Here is a 20,543-nt window from a genome sequence, read left to right on the forward strand (position 1 = left end):
GATGAAGAGAAATAATACTGCGCGACTTCTGAAGATTGGTCAGAAAAAGTCAAGAAGTATCCATCCAATTCTCTCGGTATGTTTGTTCTAGAATCTAAGGGAAGCCAATCACCATGTAAGAAGTTTAACTATGTTCTAAAGGCCAGAAGGTGATCTGTTGACAGTCCATCTGATCACCTAGCCAACAGCCAACACCAACTACAAGCCAAGTGAGTGAGCTATTTTAGACTCCAGCCCTGATGAGTCTTCTCATAACCACAATCACAGCTGACATCTGACTACAAATGGTTGAGACACCCTACTAGAGAATTGCTCAGCCGAGCCTATCCTGAATTCCTAAACCACAAAAGTACTGAGAAAAATAAAAGAATTATTTTAAGCCACAGTACTTTATGGTAACTTATTATGAAGCAATAGTCACGAATGGGGAGTTTTCAGTGAAATGGCCATATGCCCATCTATTACCCTTTATATAGTAAAGTTCTCCTAGGCATAAATCTGCCTACTTAGACAATGCTTTTTCACCACTTTTAAGGTTTTCACTCTTAAGTATAAATAAGTGTCCTACTAGAAGCTCTGCAAGGAGAATCCATTTCCTTGCTTATTTCACCTTCTGAAGGTCACCTGCATTCTTTGGCTCATGATCTCTTCCTTATATCACTCGACCTCTTACTTCTGTCATTATATTTCTTACAATTGACTCTGAACCTCCCACCTCTCTCTAATAAGGACCTTGAGGCTACGTCATTGGGCCAATCCAGATAACCCAGGATAATTTTCCAGTCTTAAGAGCTTTATCCTTATCACATTTGTAAAGTCCCTTTGACAATGTAAGGTAACATATTCTAGATTCTGGGGAGAGGATGCAGATATCTTTGTATGTGGAGACTACCTAAAAAGTGATGAAAATAATTACTGAATTTGGGGATAGGGACACAGAGATAGGAAAAGGAGTGGATTGCTGTTATAAACTTGGCAGTATTCTTTGATTTTAAAACTATGTCCAGGTTTACTTTGCATAAATATGTTAATTTAATTAATTTTCATGGGTAAAAATTTTCGAACATTAGATGAATATGTACCAAAACATTACTCTGATTTTCTTTTAATAGGCTATGACCCATAGTTTCTTAACTTTTACCTTCATTATTCAAGATTTTAAAATAATCACACAATCAGTTTATAATGGGGAAAACTATTATTTAAAAATGTAATTTATAACTTTTCAAAGTGAATTCAGTTTATAATATAAATGAATGAACCACATGTTCATATCCGTCATATAAAAAATATTTTATAATCTGATGTAGCTACATACTACCAAAATATGTTCTTTATGTTTCCTGAGAGATTAAAAAATAAAACCATTTAGTCTTTCCAGCCAAGGATATGACTGATAATATCAATTGTTAGCAATAACTACTGATATAAAACATAAACAATTATTTAGAAGTTAGAGTTTTACAAGATTTATGAAGGGACATTTTATATTAAATAAAATAATTTATTTCCTATAAAGTAAACAAAAAATGCAAAACTCTCCCATGTATCATCTTATGTTTTATGGTAAGCGTATACTTAAAAAGTAACATGGATAAAAAAGGCCCTGGAAGATGAAGAAATGATTTTACTTATTTTAACTCATTTGCCACAAAAACTTACTTTATTATTGTTGTTGCTGTTGTAATGAGGAGCTCAAAGATTTAGGGAGCTTTTTTAAATAAATCTATTTTAGATTTGAAGTTTGCCAATTTTTATTCAGTAATGGCTTTTATGCATTTTATTCTGAGTCACAAAATGAAACTGCAAAGCTAGGACAGATTAGCGAATCTTTCTAAATGGATTGAATACCTGTGTGCAGAACACTTATAGCACCTCTCCTGACTCAATATGAATAAAATACTTTTGCAAGGAACCTCATCTCAGAAGCACACATGAACTCTTTTTTTCAACAGGAGCTTGCATGCAACAAACTGCTTTTTTTTTAAGAGGAAAAATATTATGTGGAAAACTTTTCATCCATGGATTTCAACAAAGCAAAAGTTGAAATATTATACTGGATTTTCTTTCTTATTACTTTAACATGAATGTTTAATAAATATTCACTTTATATAGGAGTCTATTTATATAATAAAAATTAGTTTTATGATAACAACGAAAGAACTAAACTTTAGGTGTTCACAGTATAAATGTAAGGAATATGCTTTACATCAGTTAACTCCTTATGAGAATTTACAGATTTAACATAATAATTTGGGGTAATTATTATTATTATTAATATTAAATTTGATCGACTCAAAATATGGTCAGATTTTCTGATAAACTTTTTAAAAAATAGATCATTAGCCTTGCTTGTCAAATAGGCCTTTTCTCATCATGTGTGTTATTTAATATTTATGAAAAAATTCATAATATTAATTATAACTAATTGTTACATATTCTCACTTTCGTAGTGAGAATACATAACAATTTAAATAGAAATACATTAAAATATAAATCTATTAAATTAGAGAATATTTTCGCATTACAAATTGAATTCAAGTTTGTTAAATTTTTACTCCAATTAAAACAAAATAATTTTGTTAAAAATGTATTTGAATTTTACAGGCCAATATTTGTACACTGTTGTAGCTTTCAATAAATGGATTGACAACATGTCACTTTATCACATGGAAAGGATATTGTTGAAGAGTTAAATTATTGTTACACAAGAATGTAAAGTAATTATCTTTAGACTTTTAAGTCAAAGAAATCGTAGTGAAAGGGACTTCTACCATTATATTTATAAGAGAGAAAATGGAAATCCAGAGTGATTCCAGGACTCTCAAAAGAACATGTAGCCAGCTGGGGTTAAAGCAGGTCCACAACATAAATCTCCTATGTTCTAAGCCAGAGTTATTTCTCTTACACAGTCCTTTGTGATCATCAATTCAGGAAGACCAGATGCGATTGACATTTTGAGCATTTCAATTTTTTATACTATAGGACTCTCCCACTATTTGTAAGACATGTAACATTCCTATTCCAAGTCTATTAAATGCCAGTAGCATCTGCACATTTTTTTCAGGCTTTATTGAGATGTAATTGGCAAATAACATTGTGTATCACTACATCTGGCTGGTCATTTGTATTCTATATAGTAAACTGTAATAGCAATGGGGGAAAAATTGTCAGAACCCCTGACTTTGTAGCCAAGTCGTATGAAAGTATGGGTAACCTGGGAGACGGATACTTGCAAATAGCACCTGAAGTCAGGACAGTTTTGTGGGCAGAGCTCTTAAACCTGTGGTGTCTGACTTTGGGTAGTCAGTGTCAGAAAACTGTAGGAGACCAAGCTGATGTCAGAGAGTTGGAAAAGTGGTGTTGGAAAAGATAACAGGTATTTGGTGTCATGAGGGGAAAAAACACTCAGGCCTCTACAAAACTTTACAACTTACTTCTAATTACACCTTTAATAAATTTCAGGTTGAAATCATATGGCCTCATATTCATTCCCCCCATCCTGCCATACGCATAATTAATTTCTTCAAGGACAAGCTTATACTCTGCTTGTGATGAGAAATCTCCCCAGATCCTTCCTCATCAAAATTTACCTTTCTCTCTCTCATATTTTTATTTCTTATAATGTATCTTTAATTGTAGCACTTCCACAATCTGCTTTATGTTAGAGTAAGCAAGGAATGCATAAACAATGATAAAAAATTATGTTATAGGGGCATTCTATAAAATACCTGAACAGTACTCCTCAAAACTTCAAGATCAAGAACAAGAAAAATCTGAGAAACTTGTTATAGCCAATAGGAATCTAAAGAGATATGAAAACCAAATGTCATATGGTTTCTTGGATAAGATTCTGGAACAGAAAAAGAATATTATGTAAAAACTCAGGAAATCTAAATAAATTACAGAAAAACAAAAACCTATTATGATATGTTATATGGATAGAAAATGTAAACAAAAAAGTGCTATTCTTTAATGATCTAGAAGCTTCTTACCAAGATCAATTCTCATACAAATCATTTAGAAGTATGGCCAGTAAAATCACTATTTGGCTACATTTTGATAGCTCTACGATTTATTTTATAGATTTAAAAGAAATAAAGCAGCATGACTTTAAAAAACATTCAGTAATTAAAAATATTACCCTAGCTTTTCTCTTAAATTAGTGAAACATAAGTGTATGTACATAAGCAATTAATAATATTATGAAATAAGACTACCGAAGCTAGATTATCCTTTTACTATCTAACTTTTGCATATTCATATGTAATATATAATTATGCTTTCATAAATATAAATCTACTATATGAAAAATTTTATATATGCTATTATTTCTAGTTCTATTTTCAAAAAGAATGCAAGATTTACACAAAATTTTTATCATATTTCATAGACTCTAAAAGACATCATTGTTTTATGTAGCATTCAAAAGATAAAAAACACTCGAGTATAATTATAAAATGCTATAATTGTAAGAAGTATACTAATTTCACAGGTATTAAAATGTGTATCTTTAGAATGAATGAAATACAGTAGCTTTTTCTCATGGTAGAAACATTATTATGTATTGTGCCAATTTAACTAAGTCTAATTTACAATACTCAATATCTCGATAGTGCAGGGGGGAAAAAAACGCTGCATTCTCTAGTTTTTATAGAAAAGTAATTTAGGTCTCTTATGTGCTATACGTAAAATATCTTATTAATACAATGAGCGACACGAACAACCCTGATTGTTTAAACTAAATTGGCAAATGGCTCTAAAAAGCTGATTAACAGAAAATGGAAATGCTGTGCCTACATATTGTCCCACAATAACAATAATGATTAAAAATACAACCATACTTTGTGGATCAGCTTTGTGTTGTGATTATCATATTGAAATAGCTTAAAGTATGTTAGTTTGGATTAGATCACATAAATTATCAAAACTCATATTGAATTCAACTTTTAAATTGGTTTTTTAAAGCCAAAAAGGACTTTTAAAAAAATCTGGGTTCTCTTTCATCTTGAATTAACACATCAAGTTTATATGCATAACCTTGGACATTTCTCATTAAGAAAAAAGGATCTTTAAAATTTTATTCTGTCATATGACTTTTAAAAAAATTAATTGCTTCGGTAGATGAGAAAAACTATTTGCCTTAAGTTTACTTGGTCTTGTTTTAGGCTCAAAAGTAGTTGTGTTTTCTTTGTAAATAAGTTCTGGAAGATCAATATATTCTGAAATGTGCAAAAAAATTAGGTGTCATGTCTATTGGTCTTAGAAGAAATTAGATGTGATTTGTTTACAAGTTCGGATGTTGATTTCCCTTGAGAACAACAGCACTTTCGGCAGAGGTTCCTTCATAAGTTAATGAAGCTGAGTCTTACAGTCAATTTCTCTCTTCTAACTTAAAAAAAAAAAAGTTGAATGTTCCAAAATCTGATTTCTTTAATAACTGTGTAATAACTCTAATATATCATATCCCCCTGAGAGCTGAGTAGTTACAAAAGTACTAGCTGATAATCTTATTAGAATCACTATTAAAAAATAATCTCCAAAGGTCTATGTTCAAAGTTCTAAGGATATTCATAAATCACACTTAAAGTTCCATAAAGAAACTGCACTCAATATGTTCATATCTATTTTTAGGTTGGCCATAAATGTGGAAGACAGGATGCTTTGTACAGTTCATTATAATACCTTTTGTTTCTGGCTTTCCAAATTATACTAAACAAATATGTTCTTGGACAGGGACCTGTGAGAAGGTGACCCTGAAGGGGAGAAACAGTGAGGAGTCAGGAATAAGGATGGACTCTGGCACTGCACCCCTCTTCAACACACGCAGTGATTTCTATGGGGAAAGGATGTTGGCCACCCTGGTGACCTGCAGAGACCTAGCTGGATCCACCCTCTAGTCCCAGGCCTGATATTTTGATCAGAAGGGAATTACACAGATGCTCTCATGGTGACTGTGCCATCAATTACGTGGAGCATTGTTCAAGGATTTTCTGAGCCTGACGGAATTATAGTGATATTTGGCCATGTGGGGAATAATGCTCATGGAATTACATCACACCCGGCACATTTCTGAAGGCTAAAAGTGGTTTTATGGAAGGCCTTGGCTGAATGAGTGCCTCATGGATAGCCTGGGTGTCCATAGAGGAACAGAAGACTGCAGTACCCTGCGAGAGCTGACGCCTCTGTCCTAGTCTCAGGAATGTTCAGTTGGGTCTCTGCCCACTCCCTTTGGGGGCTCCCTCTGAAATGGATGAGGTATTATACCTCACGGGATTGGTGTTGAGGATCACAAAACAGATACTGATTTGTGGAATACCTGGCATTGTGCCTGGCATATAGCAGACATTTAGCACATGAACTGGGAGCACTCCTTGTCCTCTAGGAAAAACAGAATTTCAATAAGTGACTTCCTACCTGTGTCAAGGAGGCAGGTGCTATGCTAGGCTCCAGAATGAAGTAGGATCAGGATTGCAGTCCAGCCCTCAGAGGCTCGCTGTGTAAAGGGAGCTCATGCTGTTGGGCACTAGGCCACATTGTCTGGAGCTGAGAGAAGCAACTTCTACCCACTTCTTGGCCCCTGGCGAATGTGTGACCTTGGGCAGATCAACTCCCTTCTCTGGTAGGGTAACCATCTAACTTCTAAACTGAAACACTTGAGAGTAAAAGGGGCACTATAATACTTACTCTGAGACGACCAATGGTAATCAGGACATTGCTGGGCAAATCAGGCCCAGTGACCCAGGACTTGACAGTTAGATGGGGGAAAGTGCAGGTGGTGCCGCTGTTGCTGCTGCCACCACTGCTGCTAATCCTGCTGTTGCTGTTTGGTGACTGAGTCCTGCCATCTCCCCACTGCATTTGTAGTTATCATTTCTGCTTTTGAGGTAAGTTCATCATCTCACAAGTCTGCCTTCAGCTACTTGAAGAGCACTCATTTCTCTTTGAGCTGTTATCCCAAACTGCAACTAGGACAGGCCTCACCTGTGTTTTGTTGTTTTTACTGATGGTTCCCTGTGATGACTGAGAGCACACACTGCAGTCCTAGGGACTTGGGGGACTCAGCACTGCCCTCTAATGTATGCAGACACCCCAGTCAGCATTCCTAATAGTCAGACGATGCTCTAGACTTCAACAGGGGTGCCCAGGTACCCTGGAGGTCTGCTCGAAGGCACTGTAAAAGACGGCAGTGACTCATTCTCCGGGTATTATTCCTATTTTATGGAGGGACTAAGTAACTTGCCTATGGCCACACAGCAGCCCATGCTGTTCTATATTGCCTTTCTCGTGTTCTATTTAACATCAGTCAGTTGTTTATGCGATGGCTCCACAAATTATATATATGCTTATACTATTTCTCACAGAAAAATATGCTTTTACAAAGCATATTTTGTAAGCTTGAAAGTGTTACATAAATATTAAATAGCATATTAAAAGAGAAAAACTATTGATATTTATGTACTAATAAAGGATAAAAATGACAGCTAAATTTAACCCTTACCTCTTCTAATTGCAATGGTTTGGGAACTGAAATCTATTTTTCTGGAACAGGGATGACATTCTTTCCAAAACTATGAAGGCACTCTCCTTGTCAGATGGAATAAGAGTGAAATGTAAGACCTGGGGACATTTTAACTTATTTCTCTTCTGTCATTATACTCAGGGATTGCCAATCTGAATTGGTGAGTGCCCAAATAGTGTTGGTATAGAATGCCATATTTAAGGTTTTAGACTTTTCCTGTTCTCTGATTTTACACAGAAATACTTGTAGCATAACCTTTGCTGAGTTCTAAAATTTTCAGCAGGTTGGAAAATCATGGAAATTAGAACTCACCCCCAACATAATTTGGTTTGGAAACTGAAGTTCAGAGAAAGCCATAAAAATTCAATTTAAGTAAGATTTATTGATTGCCCATAGTGTGCACGGTCCTTTATTAGACACAATGAAATTCAGGCACAAAACAGACACAAGATCCCTGGCCTCAGGAACCTTATGATCTAATTAGTATAATACAGATTAGAAACAGATAACAGACAAGTTACATGTCAATGCTCACTTACTAAGATCGATGTTAAAGAGCAGTAATTTAAGTAATCCAAAATGGCATCTAATCCTAAAATCATTTATAAAATGTATTTGGCCTTGAAATCCATAGTACTTCAAGCAAGATAATTCCCACTGAAGATAAAGTCACAAAGATGCAAATACACTGAAAACCTTAAGAGTACTATCAATGATTTTTGTTATTTTGGATCTTCTGCTTTCTTCTTATTATCGTTCGAAGTCTCCGTAAAACCAGTTTATCAGACAGAAGCATGTCATCCTGTTGTTCTAGATAATCCAGTAAATTATCAGTCCATTCAAGTGCAGCTTTATGGCTAATGTGCCTCTCTGGATGCAGCTCTGTTTTTCTGCTCTTGTTGGAAGGCTTTTGCTCAGCAGGCTTGGACTGGTCCTCAGCACCTTCACTATCAGTTAACACCCGACAGCTTGAGTCATTACTCCGGGAATCAAACCACTGATCAATGTTCTCAATGTCAACGTGTTCACAGTCTTCTGTATTCTGTAAAACCGTTGCTAAGTTAGCTGCTAAAATGGCTCCTTCATCAATGTTCATACCTGAATTCTCTTCATTGCCAGGGAAAAGTTTTTTCCATGCCTTGGTTATGGTACTTGATTTTACCATATTCCAAGCTCTTGCTACTTCATAAATTGCATCCAACACTGTCAAGTTCTTCCAAAACAATTTTGGGTCAATTCCTTCATCCATGTATTTCTGGAGAAGTCCTGCACGGTAGTATCTTTTTACCGTGGCTAGAACTCCCTGGCTCATTGGCTGAATTAGACTTGTGACATTTGGTGGTAAATATTTCACAATTATTCTGCCATCATCTGAACTCAACAATTCTTCATCTGGATGTGCTGGTGGAAAATCCAAAAGCAGCACTGCTTTTTCTAGAAGACCCTTGGATTTCAAATGCTTCTGTACCTGTGGCACAAAGTATTTTTCAAACCACTGCCTGAAAACAGAATGTTCTATCCACGCACTTTTTTGACTGAAATAAGTAACAGGAAGGTTTGAAAGGTCAGCTCCTTTGAATGCACGGGGTTTTTTTGCTTTTCCCACAACACAAAGATTCAGTTTGTGTAAACCTGTGGCATTTGCACAACACATGATAATGATTCGCTCTCTGCTTGACCTATAACCAGAAGTACTGTGCTCAGTTTCAAGAGCTAATGTCCTTGATGGTAAACATTTCCAAAACAATCCAGTTTGATCAGCACCATAAATTTGCTCTGGTTGTAGATTCTCTCTCTCAACAAATTCCTGAAAGTTACCACAAAATTCATTGGCAGCAGTTTCATCTCCTTTTAATTTTGTTCCTTTACCAGCAGCCTTTGGAATACCATGGCGCTGCTTAAAACGAGTTAGCCAGCCAGATGATGCATTGAAATCACCTTCCATCCCCAAAGCATCAAAAAAGAACTTGGCTTGTTTTGCACAAATTGTTCCAGACACTGGAATCCCATCTGTTTTCTGTTGGTTAAACCACTCTATCATAACTCTATCAAGTTCCTCATATGTTGATGACTTCATAGATTTACGTTTGGATACCCCACTTGTAGGATCTGAACTATTTGCATAGTTTATTATCCTTTCTTTGTTCTTTTTAATATCGCGAACTGTGGATTCACCAATTCCATACACCAAAGAAAGTTTTTTGAAAGAGATACCTTCTTCTAGTTTCTTAATAATGTCAAGCTTGTCCTTAATTGTCAACACCACACGTTTACGTTTCCCCAACATTTTAATGTCTAATGTTTCAGGAGATGACTAGAGCAAGATATTTAACAACTTAGATTTGAACACAATGAGACCAGAAATGAGGTTTTAAAATTCCTCCCCTGTTCTCCTAGGACCTAGATGGATACTGTGCTGGCTAATTTCCAGGCAAGGCCTATGTGACTCTCTTCACTTTGCTATTTCAAAATTTACAAAGTTCCTTCTATAAGGACTAGCTCCAATTAACCCTAGCTTCTATCTCTCTTCCTCATTCAGTTTAAGGTTTTTTTCAAGAACTACAATCTGAATGGAGACTGCAACCAATATTGTATAAGCAAGGTCTCTAAAACAGTCTTATTGCACACTCAAGTCTTGCCATCATTACAGGTGAGGTTCTTTGCTAAAGGAACTAAAACTCAGGTCTAAGTATTTTGGGAAATGTGCTGGGGAATAAATAGTTTAAGAGAAGACTTCCGGACTTGACATATAGTTAAATATAGTGGGAAAACTCATCCCATAACTATTCTTTTCCAGGCAGTGTATTGTATGGAATGCTGCCTCTTCAGGCAACAACTGCTCTACAAGTTACACACGTGAGTCGTTATGGAAATCATAAGCAAGGTAAGGCAGGCTGGACAGAAGTGAGCAGTGCAAATAAGGCAAAAGTGAACAAGCAGAAAACTTTGTACTTTAACACGACACAAACTTATACCTAATGTATTCAGCAATTGGAAAGGAAAAGGGGTAGACCAGAGGTGGTGTCATATGATTAAAGAAAGCATTAAATTTTCATTGGTAGAAATCAGGACTCATGGTAGAGGGTATGGGTGGAAGGCTCGGTAATGATGTTACAATAATCCTGGTGAAGGATGATCCTCAATGGGCCAACAGAAGTACTGTAGTTCCTGTGGGGTGCTGTGTAGGCACTCGGAGACTCCGAAACCTAAAGGAAAATACCAAAAACATTTTTTTAAATATCGGAGTCTGTGGTATTACCCACATCTATTCTGAAACTATGTTGAGACAATTAACGCCTCCTATCAATGTGATGGCTAATTCGACAAATAATGCTTTCAGGCATTATCTGGAGTGACAGCGGGACCTGAATTGCCTACCTCCTGAAATTAAGAGGTCAGAGAGAAGCCGTGTAAGCGTGGGCCTCTCCCCGCAGGGCGAGCTCTGGAGCGCGGGACGTCTTTGCTCACGCGGAGGGAGCCCGGATTCCTCCGTGGCCGCTGGCGACCAGGGTGTCACCGCCGCAGCAAGCCAGCAAGCGAGCGGTTGCTTGGCCCAGGGGACGCCAGTCCGCGGACCGGGGGCATCGCCCTCCGCCTGCCTGAGAAGCTGCCAGAACGCCCTGAGAGCAAATGGAGTCTCTGGAGGGACGCTGACACCGGTGGCGCGGCAGCAGCAAGCAGCGAGCGTCGCCGCCGGAGCCGGAAGGCGGGGGATTAGGGTGCACGCGCGCGCCCCCGCAGGAACGTTGTGTCGACGAGAGGGCGTGGCCTGCGCGGGCGAGCGCGCGCAGCCCGGGGGCGGGGTCTTCGGCTGGTGCGCGGGAGGGGCGGAGCCGGGCTCTGCTGTGACTCTAGGTGCCGCGTGGGCTCGGTTAATGGCCCGCCGGCTCCAGCCTGCAGGCTGCTTCAACGACCAGCAGGGGACGGTACAAGCTAAACCTGTCTTGGCCTTCCTCCCAATAGCCCGGCTCGGTGGGCGAGGCTTACTTTATACTCAGATGGAATAAAGATAGCACCCTTGGAGGGCTCGTGAGAAAGCTTACACATCCTCAGGTGCGGGCAGCGACATGCAAATAAGGTAGGACGAGCGCACGTGGAGCGTGTTTACAAATAGCGGCCGCGGCGCCTGCGCTTCTCAGCGCCCGCCCGCTGAAACGGGACTAGTGGGAGCAAAGATCGTGAGACACGATAGGAGTAGCGGACACGGCTGCTGTCGGAAAGCAGAGAGGCTGGCTCCTGGTGAGGACATGGTTAGGAAAAGAGCCGGGGCTTACCCACCTGAACAAGTCCTGGGTGGTTGGGACGCAGCGGGAAGCCGGCAAGCTGGGCATGGGTCTCTCCTCCCTCGTGGGATGCTCAAGGGTTGAAGCCACAGTCTCTAGAAGCTCACCTTGCTCAAAAACCAGTTGCACTTGGGAGACGCGCGAGCCTGTGGGAGGCTTTCTCGTGAATTTCCTGACAGCCCTTTACTCCTGCTGCTTTTCAGTAGTAATTAGAGAATTGCAGTTTGACAAAGACTCCCTTGATTTGTTTCAAACGGAGATACCGTACGTTTCTATTTTGGCATTCTAAGTGGAGCGAAAGCAGGCGCCAGTGCATTAATTGCTTGTGTGATGAACTGTGCCTTCTTCCCCCTCCCCTACTCGGGTGCCTGCGGGGCTCTCTAGCCTTCCCGGGAGAAGGGAGTGGCTGCACCTTGGTCCTGCAAGCACCTGTTTAACGACGAGGAAGCGCGTTTAGCCTTTTGTCTTTCTTCTTTTGTATAATACGTTGGAAAATGGAAAAGTTTCAGAGTTAAGTTGCGCTAGCATCTGAACATAAATGTCTAACCTTTTCCCTTAACACAAAGTAGTGTAGTAATTCGTAATTTATTTGCAAAGGCCATATCGTTAGAGTGTTTCAAAAGGGACTGACCTGAGCATTCATACTGCAGAAATGTTGGTTTTAAGCCTTCTAATTATTTAACTTCCTGCCCAAACTGCTCAATTGCCTTCCTCAAAATCATAGCCTTCCCCTGATCGCCTAGTTATGCTGTAAAATTATGTATTATTTGACAAATGCCTGCTTTTCCTAAAGATAAATCTTCCCCCTCTTTCCTCTCCTTTATCAACCAGTTTCTTCAGTCTTGGTTGACTATTATGCATAAAATACAACTTCATGCTAGTTTTATATCACTTTCAAAAGTTTGCCCTTTTTTCTTGATATTTATAAGAAATGTGAAAACACTTGTGTCTGATATGATTCATTCCCATAAGGGGGGAATCTGACATTTACTACCTGCCATGCAACCAAATGTTATCAGCCTGGCTTTCCCCCTACTCTTCCAACCTACTGGGGTCACTCTGCCCCATGGTATTAAAATAAAATGAACTCTGCTTCTTATCTCCCTCTGCTAATATCTTGGGTTTAATTTTCTTTCGGATAGCACATTGTTTCTGTTTCTTCTGAATTTTCCAGCTTGCTGGTATCTTATCTCTTAGAGCTGTTCTCTTTTCATCTTCTGTGTAAGTTCATATCTGTAACAGCCCATATCTCTTGATTTCCTCAAACACCACGTCGCACAAGGCAGTTGTATTTAGCAGACATTTATTAAGACTTTACCCAAGCAGCTGTCTTTACACAAGAATATTTATTTTTTTTCTTTTTGATGTTGGGGGCCGGGGGAGAAGTTGTAACTGTGGCATATTTATATTAGAGTACAAGAGTGGGGAGGGGCTTAGAATTAAATTTTGGGCATCCTTGTTAAGAGTCTGGTTGGCTTCAGGGAACTTATCAGTTCTTCAATTTGAGTCACAGCTTCAATCCATTTTACTATGCCATCCTCTCCTTTCTCTCCCCAGCATTTTTCTATATCAGGATCCTCTGTGTCTTTCCCTCTCAGCTGCTTGTGAAACCTTAAGATTCTTTTCACTTTGCTATGTAGAACAGTTGTGTATTCTTTTCTAATTTACCATTATTCTCTAATCAAAAGATATTCCATTCCTTGGGAAATTTTGCCAACAGTATTTCTTTCCTTCTGCATATATATACAATCTCTTAATCCTTATAACAGTACTATGAGGTAGATGTTACTTTTATGTACAAGAAAACAAGGGCTAAAAAGGTATATGAATTATATGTAGGTGACAGATTCAAGCCAGGTCTATCAGGCTTTAAAGCACTATGCTCTGCCCACACTATCACAATTGAAGTATGTAATTTATAGACATGAAGAGAAAAATATATTATGATTATTTTTGCATAATTAAAATTGCCATTTATTAAAAAGGAATTTGGGAATTAACCTACCAACAAGGCATTCTAGTAGTGAGAGCACAGTAAGTATGCAACAGTATTTATCAGACTTAGCATTTAGTTCATTGAAATGTGGGTTTTCTGAAAACTATGCCCAGTCAACTGAAAGTAGCTCATGTTTCTCATAACAAGCTCTGAATTTCCTTTTCAGCTGATACAATATCAATACAAATGCGTTATGTGGCCTCACTTTCAGCAGTATTCTTCATGCATGATAGTTTTGTATTGAAATAGGACATCTCTTGGTAAATTCTTGATTTTAAAGGGATTGCTTTGTGGGGAGGAGGATTCCATTTACTTGAAAATCAGTGGTTTTCACAACAACCATTTTCTGTTACTTATTTTAAGGTACATAAAATATTGGGGGTCATTTTCAAACTAAAATATGATTTATTTTTCTTTGGGTGTGTGCATGTATGTGTGTTTTAGAGCACACAGGATGTGAAATAGTTGTCATCAGTAAAATGACAGCTTGTTCTTTGAAGTGTCTTTTAGCTGTAATTTTATTTTGTATTGTAGATAAAAACCCAAATTATTTTTAACAGAAAAAAAAATCCTTTTAAAATAGTTTAGGAACACTTTTGCACTTGAAAATTTCTGTAGACAAGTGAGAGATCAGATTACTCATTGGAAAATCCCATATCTTTTTGAAAAAGTTAACACGATATTGGAAAACAGTGATTTCTTATACTCTTGAGTCATATAGCTAGCTGCCCAGTTGGGGACTTTTAAATTTGTTTCTGTGTTTCCTTGTTGGCTAGCATTAGGTTTTCAGTTGACTGATGACATAGGCAAAAATAAAAGAATGAGTTCCTACGAGAGAAGGGCCAAAAAAAAGAAAGTAGTCGCTGGAAATGTTTAAGGAAAAATTGGATTTGGTTTCTGAAAAACATGTGGATAAAAATTGAAGAAACCAGTGAATTGCTGATTGATGTCAGCAGTGTGGGTGGGAGACTTGAGTGAAATTTATATACCTACTTTACCTTTCCAAACCTGCCCAGTTTCCAACTATTCTCTAAAAGGAGCCGTCAGTTCTGTCAGTTGGTCCAACTCAGGTTTTCTGAGAGCTCACTGTGCATCAGACCACCTACTCTCGCAGTCCTTACCACTCGCGGCTTCCTGCTTTCAGGCTCTGCATACTTTTTCTTTAGCCTGAAAAGTCTTCTCTTTCTTCTGTTAATGTGTACATCCTTCAACTTCTAGTTTGTCCAAAAAAAACTGCATTTCTCAAGGTTGCTTCTCAGACCTTACGGGTCAGAATCACCTGGGGTCCAACATATAGATTCTGGAAAGCACTCCAGGGATGAAGTCCAGGAATCTGTATTTTCAGTGAGTATCCCAAGTGATTCTAATATGCTCGGGTTTGAAAACCTTATGTCTTGACCACAATTTTGAATGTGAGATTCCTCCCTCATATATTCTTTTGGGAGGGAGTTTTCCTTCTTGTTCCCTTCTTAAATTGTATACAATCTTTGAAGGAAATATTAAATGTAGAAAAAAAAATACCAACATTCAGGGGTAACTACTCTTAACATTTGGTGTGTATCTACTGTCTATCTTGCATCAATGTAATTAATTATATTTTATTAATGAGAACATGGAATAATACACATAATTTTATATGTGCTCTTATCGGCAATACAGTGTAAATATAATATCATTGATTCTTTTTAGCCAGATACCACCAGGAACCACACCTGTTGCCCAAATTGAGCCTACTACTGCAGCAAGGGAGATCCATACCTTGGAAAACCATAGAGCCTCTCAGAGGGGGTCAAGTGGAGCTTTATATAGAATTTGAGAAAGGTGATTTGGGGAGATGTAAATAAAGTGGGGTGTCTCTTCTGGATTGGGTCCTGTCAGAAAGCAGGCTCAATTTGGCTTTGGAGCATCTTAATTTTTATATAGGAAGCCAGTGTAGCAGAGGCAAGAGTTATCATTGGAGAAGAAGCAGTAGTCACTGCTGCTAGTCAGGAGAGGACGATGTTTGGTCATTTTTGTGAGTACGCAGCATTCCCCCCCGCCCCCCCCCCCCCACACCCTTGTTAAATTTCATTCAGGCAGGAGTACAGAGTGATCTTGTTTTTGTCTTGTTTCACTAGTCATGGAGAGTCTTCCTGTATGTCTGTTATATTATTTAGATTCCTCAGAATAACACCGTGCCTACTTTGTTCAGAGATTTCAACACGTCCTTAAAGGATCCAGAATCCAAAAAAGTTTAAATAATAATCATTGCTAGATTAGCTCATTCCTCTAGAAGCTATCCCTAATTCATCTAGGTACATATATGATGATGCAGTTCTGTCTTAATGAGACTCTCTTATGCTCAAGGAAAACAGTTATTAACACCTGGCTTCAGTGCTTCTAGAGTAAAAAGCCTTCATTATAGTTTTCTCAAACTCATGTTTGATTGATTTTAGAACATTTAATCACACGAAAACAAATCCCCTACCATTAGCAGTCACTCCCATTCTCCCCCAGCACTTTCTCCTGTTTCTTAGTTCTTGGCCATCTCTAGTCTCTATAGATTTGCCTTTTCTAGACATTTCATATAAATGGAACCATACAACATGTGTTCTTTGTGATTGGCTTCTTTCACCTAACATAGTATTTGTGAGGTTCATCATGCTGTAGCATGTACCACTATATCGTTTTTTTAATTACTAAATAATATTCCGTTATATGGATATAGCACCTTTTATTTGTCCATTCATCAGCTGATGGACATTTAGGATTTTACTGTTTGGCTATTATGAATAATGCTGCTATGAACATCCATGTACAAGGCTTTTGGGGACATGTTTTTGTTTCTCTTCGGTATATGAGATTATGCTAGGTCATATGGTAACTGTTTAACCTTTTGTGGTAATAAATATCATACTGATTTTGGTTTTGTTGTATATATAAATATATAATATAAATAAATAGTATATATGTTTTATATATACTAAAATGAATATAATAGCCTATTATATATATAAATTATATATGTAAATATAAGTATGTTATATAAATGTATATTGTTATAGAAACAGTATACATATAAAAGGTACCCAGCACTCAGCACTAAGTAAACAGTAGCTATGATTTTATTATTTTCTACATCTATGATTAGATGGAAATAATGTATATTCTCTCAACCTCCTAAGAAAGGAAGCTTTGAAAGGAGCTATAACTATCTAAAAGACAACTATAGTGGGAAAGGCCAAATTAATTCATACATAAGTAATGATATTGTAGAGTAACTGCAAGAGTGAATGATATATCTATGGTTGCAATCATATGGGGATTCATAAAATCACCTCTGGATTGTCTATCAAAAATTCTTAATCCTAAACAGATGCACATTTTCTTTCTTTGCTTTAATTCCAATCGCAGCATATTATATATACTGTTTTATCCTGCAGATTTTTAGCCCAATTATAGGTATCTGAAATGAATGGTAAAGATATAAAATGGGAGTATGATGCAAGAGACAGTTTTCAAGGAGTTATCCTTTTGGAAATATGTTTGAAATATATTTTAGTTTATTATCTTTGTTCTCCTTTATTTAGTTTAAAAACCACAAAAAGTTGAAGAGGAGTTTGACTCTGTCCTTCTCATCGTGTGTATTTATTGTATCTCTCAACCTTAACCCCAACATCTCAATTCTGAAAGGTGGTAGTAGGTGATAACTATCTCCTTTTCCTTGGATTTTTGTATTTTTCCTCTTTCGCTTTGAGATGACTAGGTATAGATATCGGTATAGATTCCCTCCCCCAAACTCTTTCCTCACTATACTTAAGGTTACAATATTCAGAAATTTCTGTCTTCCCTTCTCCCTTGTCTTCAACATTGTGTGTGTGTGTGTGTGTGTTTCCTTTGGGATGTAGAACTAGCCAATAGTTCAGAAAGTCCCTATCAACAATGTGCTGAAATTGATGTACAATTACATGATTGCTTGTTGAGGAGAAAGTGATAAGATTATTAAATCCATCATTTTGAAGCTGATTGGACTTTTTAAAATTTCTCACTTTAACTGGTAGTTTGTTTTTAGTAATATTAAAAAGGAACAGGCTGGTTTATTTAACAAGAGTATCCATTACTACAACACAGGAGTTAATTTTGCACTGATCTTGTTTGTTTCTGTTATTTTTTATTTCTTTTTACCAATAAGTGATAAACTATTGCAGCTATAGTAGCGTGAGATGTTACTATACTTCACCATGAATGCACAAGAAACCTGTAGCAATGCCCCCTCCATCTTTCCTAACAGTCCATAATACTTGCAAGGATGTTAGGATTACAAATTATATCCATTTTTAAAACACTGGAGAGGAGCATAGTGTCTGCAATAATACATGGAACATGGTATTAGTAAATATTTGATTGTTAAATGAATAAGGAAGTGGTTTTGAGTTTTTATTCTGTTTGTACATCTTTCAGCTGTATGATCTATCTGGTAAGTAATTTGATTTCTCCGAGTTTCAAATGGTTTTCTTTTTCATTAGAAAATGGGGAAGATGGTACTTATATCCTAGTTTTTTCATTTTTATTCAGTGTGTTAATACAGGTAAAAGTGCTTAATAATTACCATTTTAAAAAATAAATTCTTGAAGTACCTCTCCTGCTCTAGCATTTTTCTAAGCTGGAATATTGGTTTACTATTTATACCTTGTAATTGGCAACGATGTTCATTATATGTCATTACCCTTAGTCTAGTCACAACTGGAAACCAGGTGTGTTCCAAAGAGAGGGTTTTACTGATTGTTATTTAATACACTTGTGAAAGCACAGGTCTCAGAGAAGCATGAGTTTGAAACCTAGCTTTGTCCATTGTTGACTATGTAAGTCTGAACCTCTGTTGAACCTCATTTCTACAGTTCTGCACGGTAAAATTGTTATAACATTTTTACATGAGAACTTATGTGAAAGGCAATATGCTTTGATGATACACAAATGTTAGTGACTGTTACCTATATCCCTTCACAAATTAAAACATCTTTCCTGATGCTGACAATTATTGTTAGTAAAAGTATTTTCATATTTGCTAATGACCATTTTTTTAAAAAAGTTTTACCTTTCTGAAATTTTTTGAGAACTATAGGCTATATTATTTAGTAGTCTTGCAAAGGGTCAGGTGAAAAGAAAATTAATGCTAAAATGTTAATAAACTAATGGACTAGATTCTTATTTTAAAAAATCAAAAGTAATTGCTTTAAGAATTTCAATTTAACCTTTATTCAAATGTAAGATTAGAAAAAATTCAGAGAATCTACCTGATAAAAAGATTGAAAATGAAGGACTCATGCCGGAGACCACAAACCTTTCCCAATGCGCAATTCCCCATTTACTTCTGTTTTCCTAGTTCCTCTTTATTGATTTTTCTTCCTCTTTTATTGAGATATACTTGACATATAACATTGTATTCAATATATGTAGATAATGTGAAACGATTGCCATAGTAAATCTAGTTAACATCTATCACCTCACACAGCTCACACAGTTACATTTTTTTCTTGTGAGAACTTTTAATATCTCTCTCAGCAGTTTTCAAATATATAATATAGTGTTATTAACTATAGTCACCGTGTTGTACATTCTGTTCCCCCAGACGTTTTTTTCTTATAGCTGGAAGTTTGTACCTAGTGACCACCTTCACTCATTTCCCCATCCTATATTTATTATTCTGACTCTTTTCCCTTTTTCAGATCTCTGGATTTTTTTCTCTGAAATCCCTTAGGAAGCATATCTGCTCACAGTTTTCAACCCTTTTTCCGATGACACTGATGTAATCCCCATTTCTTGTCCTAACTTTTAAGTGAGTCTCAAAATCCTTCCAGGAGCAACATAAGGTTGATCACTAAATATTAAAAGCATTAATTGTACAAATATTTATGTTATGACACTTACAAGGAAATAGAGTAATATATTGCCCTATCCCTCAAGGAGTTCCCAATCTAGGAAGATAGGTTTACAAACAATAACAATGCCATGTGTAACTATTATGCTAGTGGTTTAAAGGAGGCATATGTGCACGCAGTGGAGCAGTGTTACTAAGGAATGCTAGTGTCATTGGTGTACTGAAGTATGTGTATGAGTTCACCAAGTAGGAAAAAAAGATCACATTTATGGCAAATACAAAATCATGAACAAAGGTTATGAAGTGGGAAAATGTATATTGTATTTAATTTGTGGAACTACAATGTATTAGTTTTCTACTGCTGCTGTAACAAATTACCACTGTTAGTGATTTAAAACAACATGACCTTTATCTTATTGTTCTGGAGGTCCGAAGTCTGAAATTCGTTTTATGGTGCTAAAGTCAAGGTGGTTCTTTATGTTCTAGGGAGGTCCTTTCCTTTTCAAGCTTCTAGAGGGTGCCTTCATTCCTTGGGTTGTGATCTCTTCCTACATCTTTAATCTGGTATCCTTGAGTTTTTAAATCACACACTCCTCTCTGAGCCTTCTGCATCCTTAAACAGACACATGTGATTATATCCAGCCCAGGCAATCCAGGATAATCTCATCTCAAGATTCGTAATCTAATCACATTTGCAAATTATCTTTTGCCATGCAAAGTGAAATATAAATTCTGAGGATTAGGCTGTGACCATCTTTGGGTGGCCATTAGTCACCCTATTATGAACACTGTGGCTAGAATTTAAGTTATATAATAGAAGGCTAGTATGGAAGTTGATTTTGAAAAACCTTGAAGCCATGATAAGGAGTTTGGAATATAGTATTA

The 20,543-nt window shown here is 36.9% G+C and overlaps 2 protein-coding genes across 2 annotated transcripts in view; one reads left to right on the plus strand and one right to left on the minus strand.

Annotated features, from left to right (window-relative positions):
- Nucleotides 1–7,876: 7,876 nt before the first annotated feature.
- TIGD2 (tigger transposable element derived 2) lies at nucleotides 7,877–11,234 on the minus strand. The gene is made up of 2 exons (XM_016161111.2): nucleotides 10,901–11,234; nucleotides 7,877–10,728 (listed from the first exon to the last, which is right to left on the minus strand). Exon 2 carries the CDS (start codon nucleotides 9,807–9,809, stop codon nucleotides 8,232–8,234), a length of 1,578 nt encoding a protein of 525 aa, XP_016016597.2. The 5' UTR covers nucleotides 9,810–10,728; nucleotides 10,901–11,234; the 3' UTR covers nucleotides 7,877–8,231.
- A 217-nt stretch (nucleotides 11,235–11,451) lies between these two features.
- FAM13A (family with sequence similarity 13 member A) overlaps nucleotides 11,452–20,543 on the plus strand; it is a 250,060-nt gene continuing 240,968 nt past the window's right edge. Inside the window, exon 1 of the mRNA XM_036227706.1 lies at nucleotides 11,452–11,600. The gene's annotated coding sequence lies outside the window, so the exon portion shown is untranslated. The remainder of the gene's footprint in view (nucleotides 11,601–20,543) is intronic.

This window comes from Rousettus aegyptiacus, unplaced genomic scaffold (genome assembly GCF_014176215.1).
Source record: "Rousettus aegyptiacus isolate mRouAeg1 unplaced genomic scaffold, mRouAeg1.p scaffold_m13_p_10, whole genome shotgun sequence".
Lineage (NCBI taxonomy): Eukaryota > Metazoa > Chordata > Mammalia > Chiroptera > Pteropodidae > Rousettus > Rousettus aegyptiacus.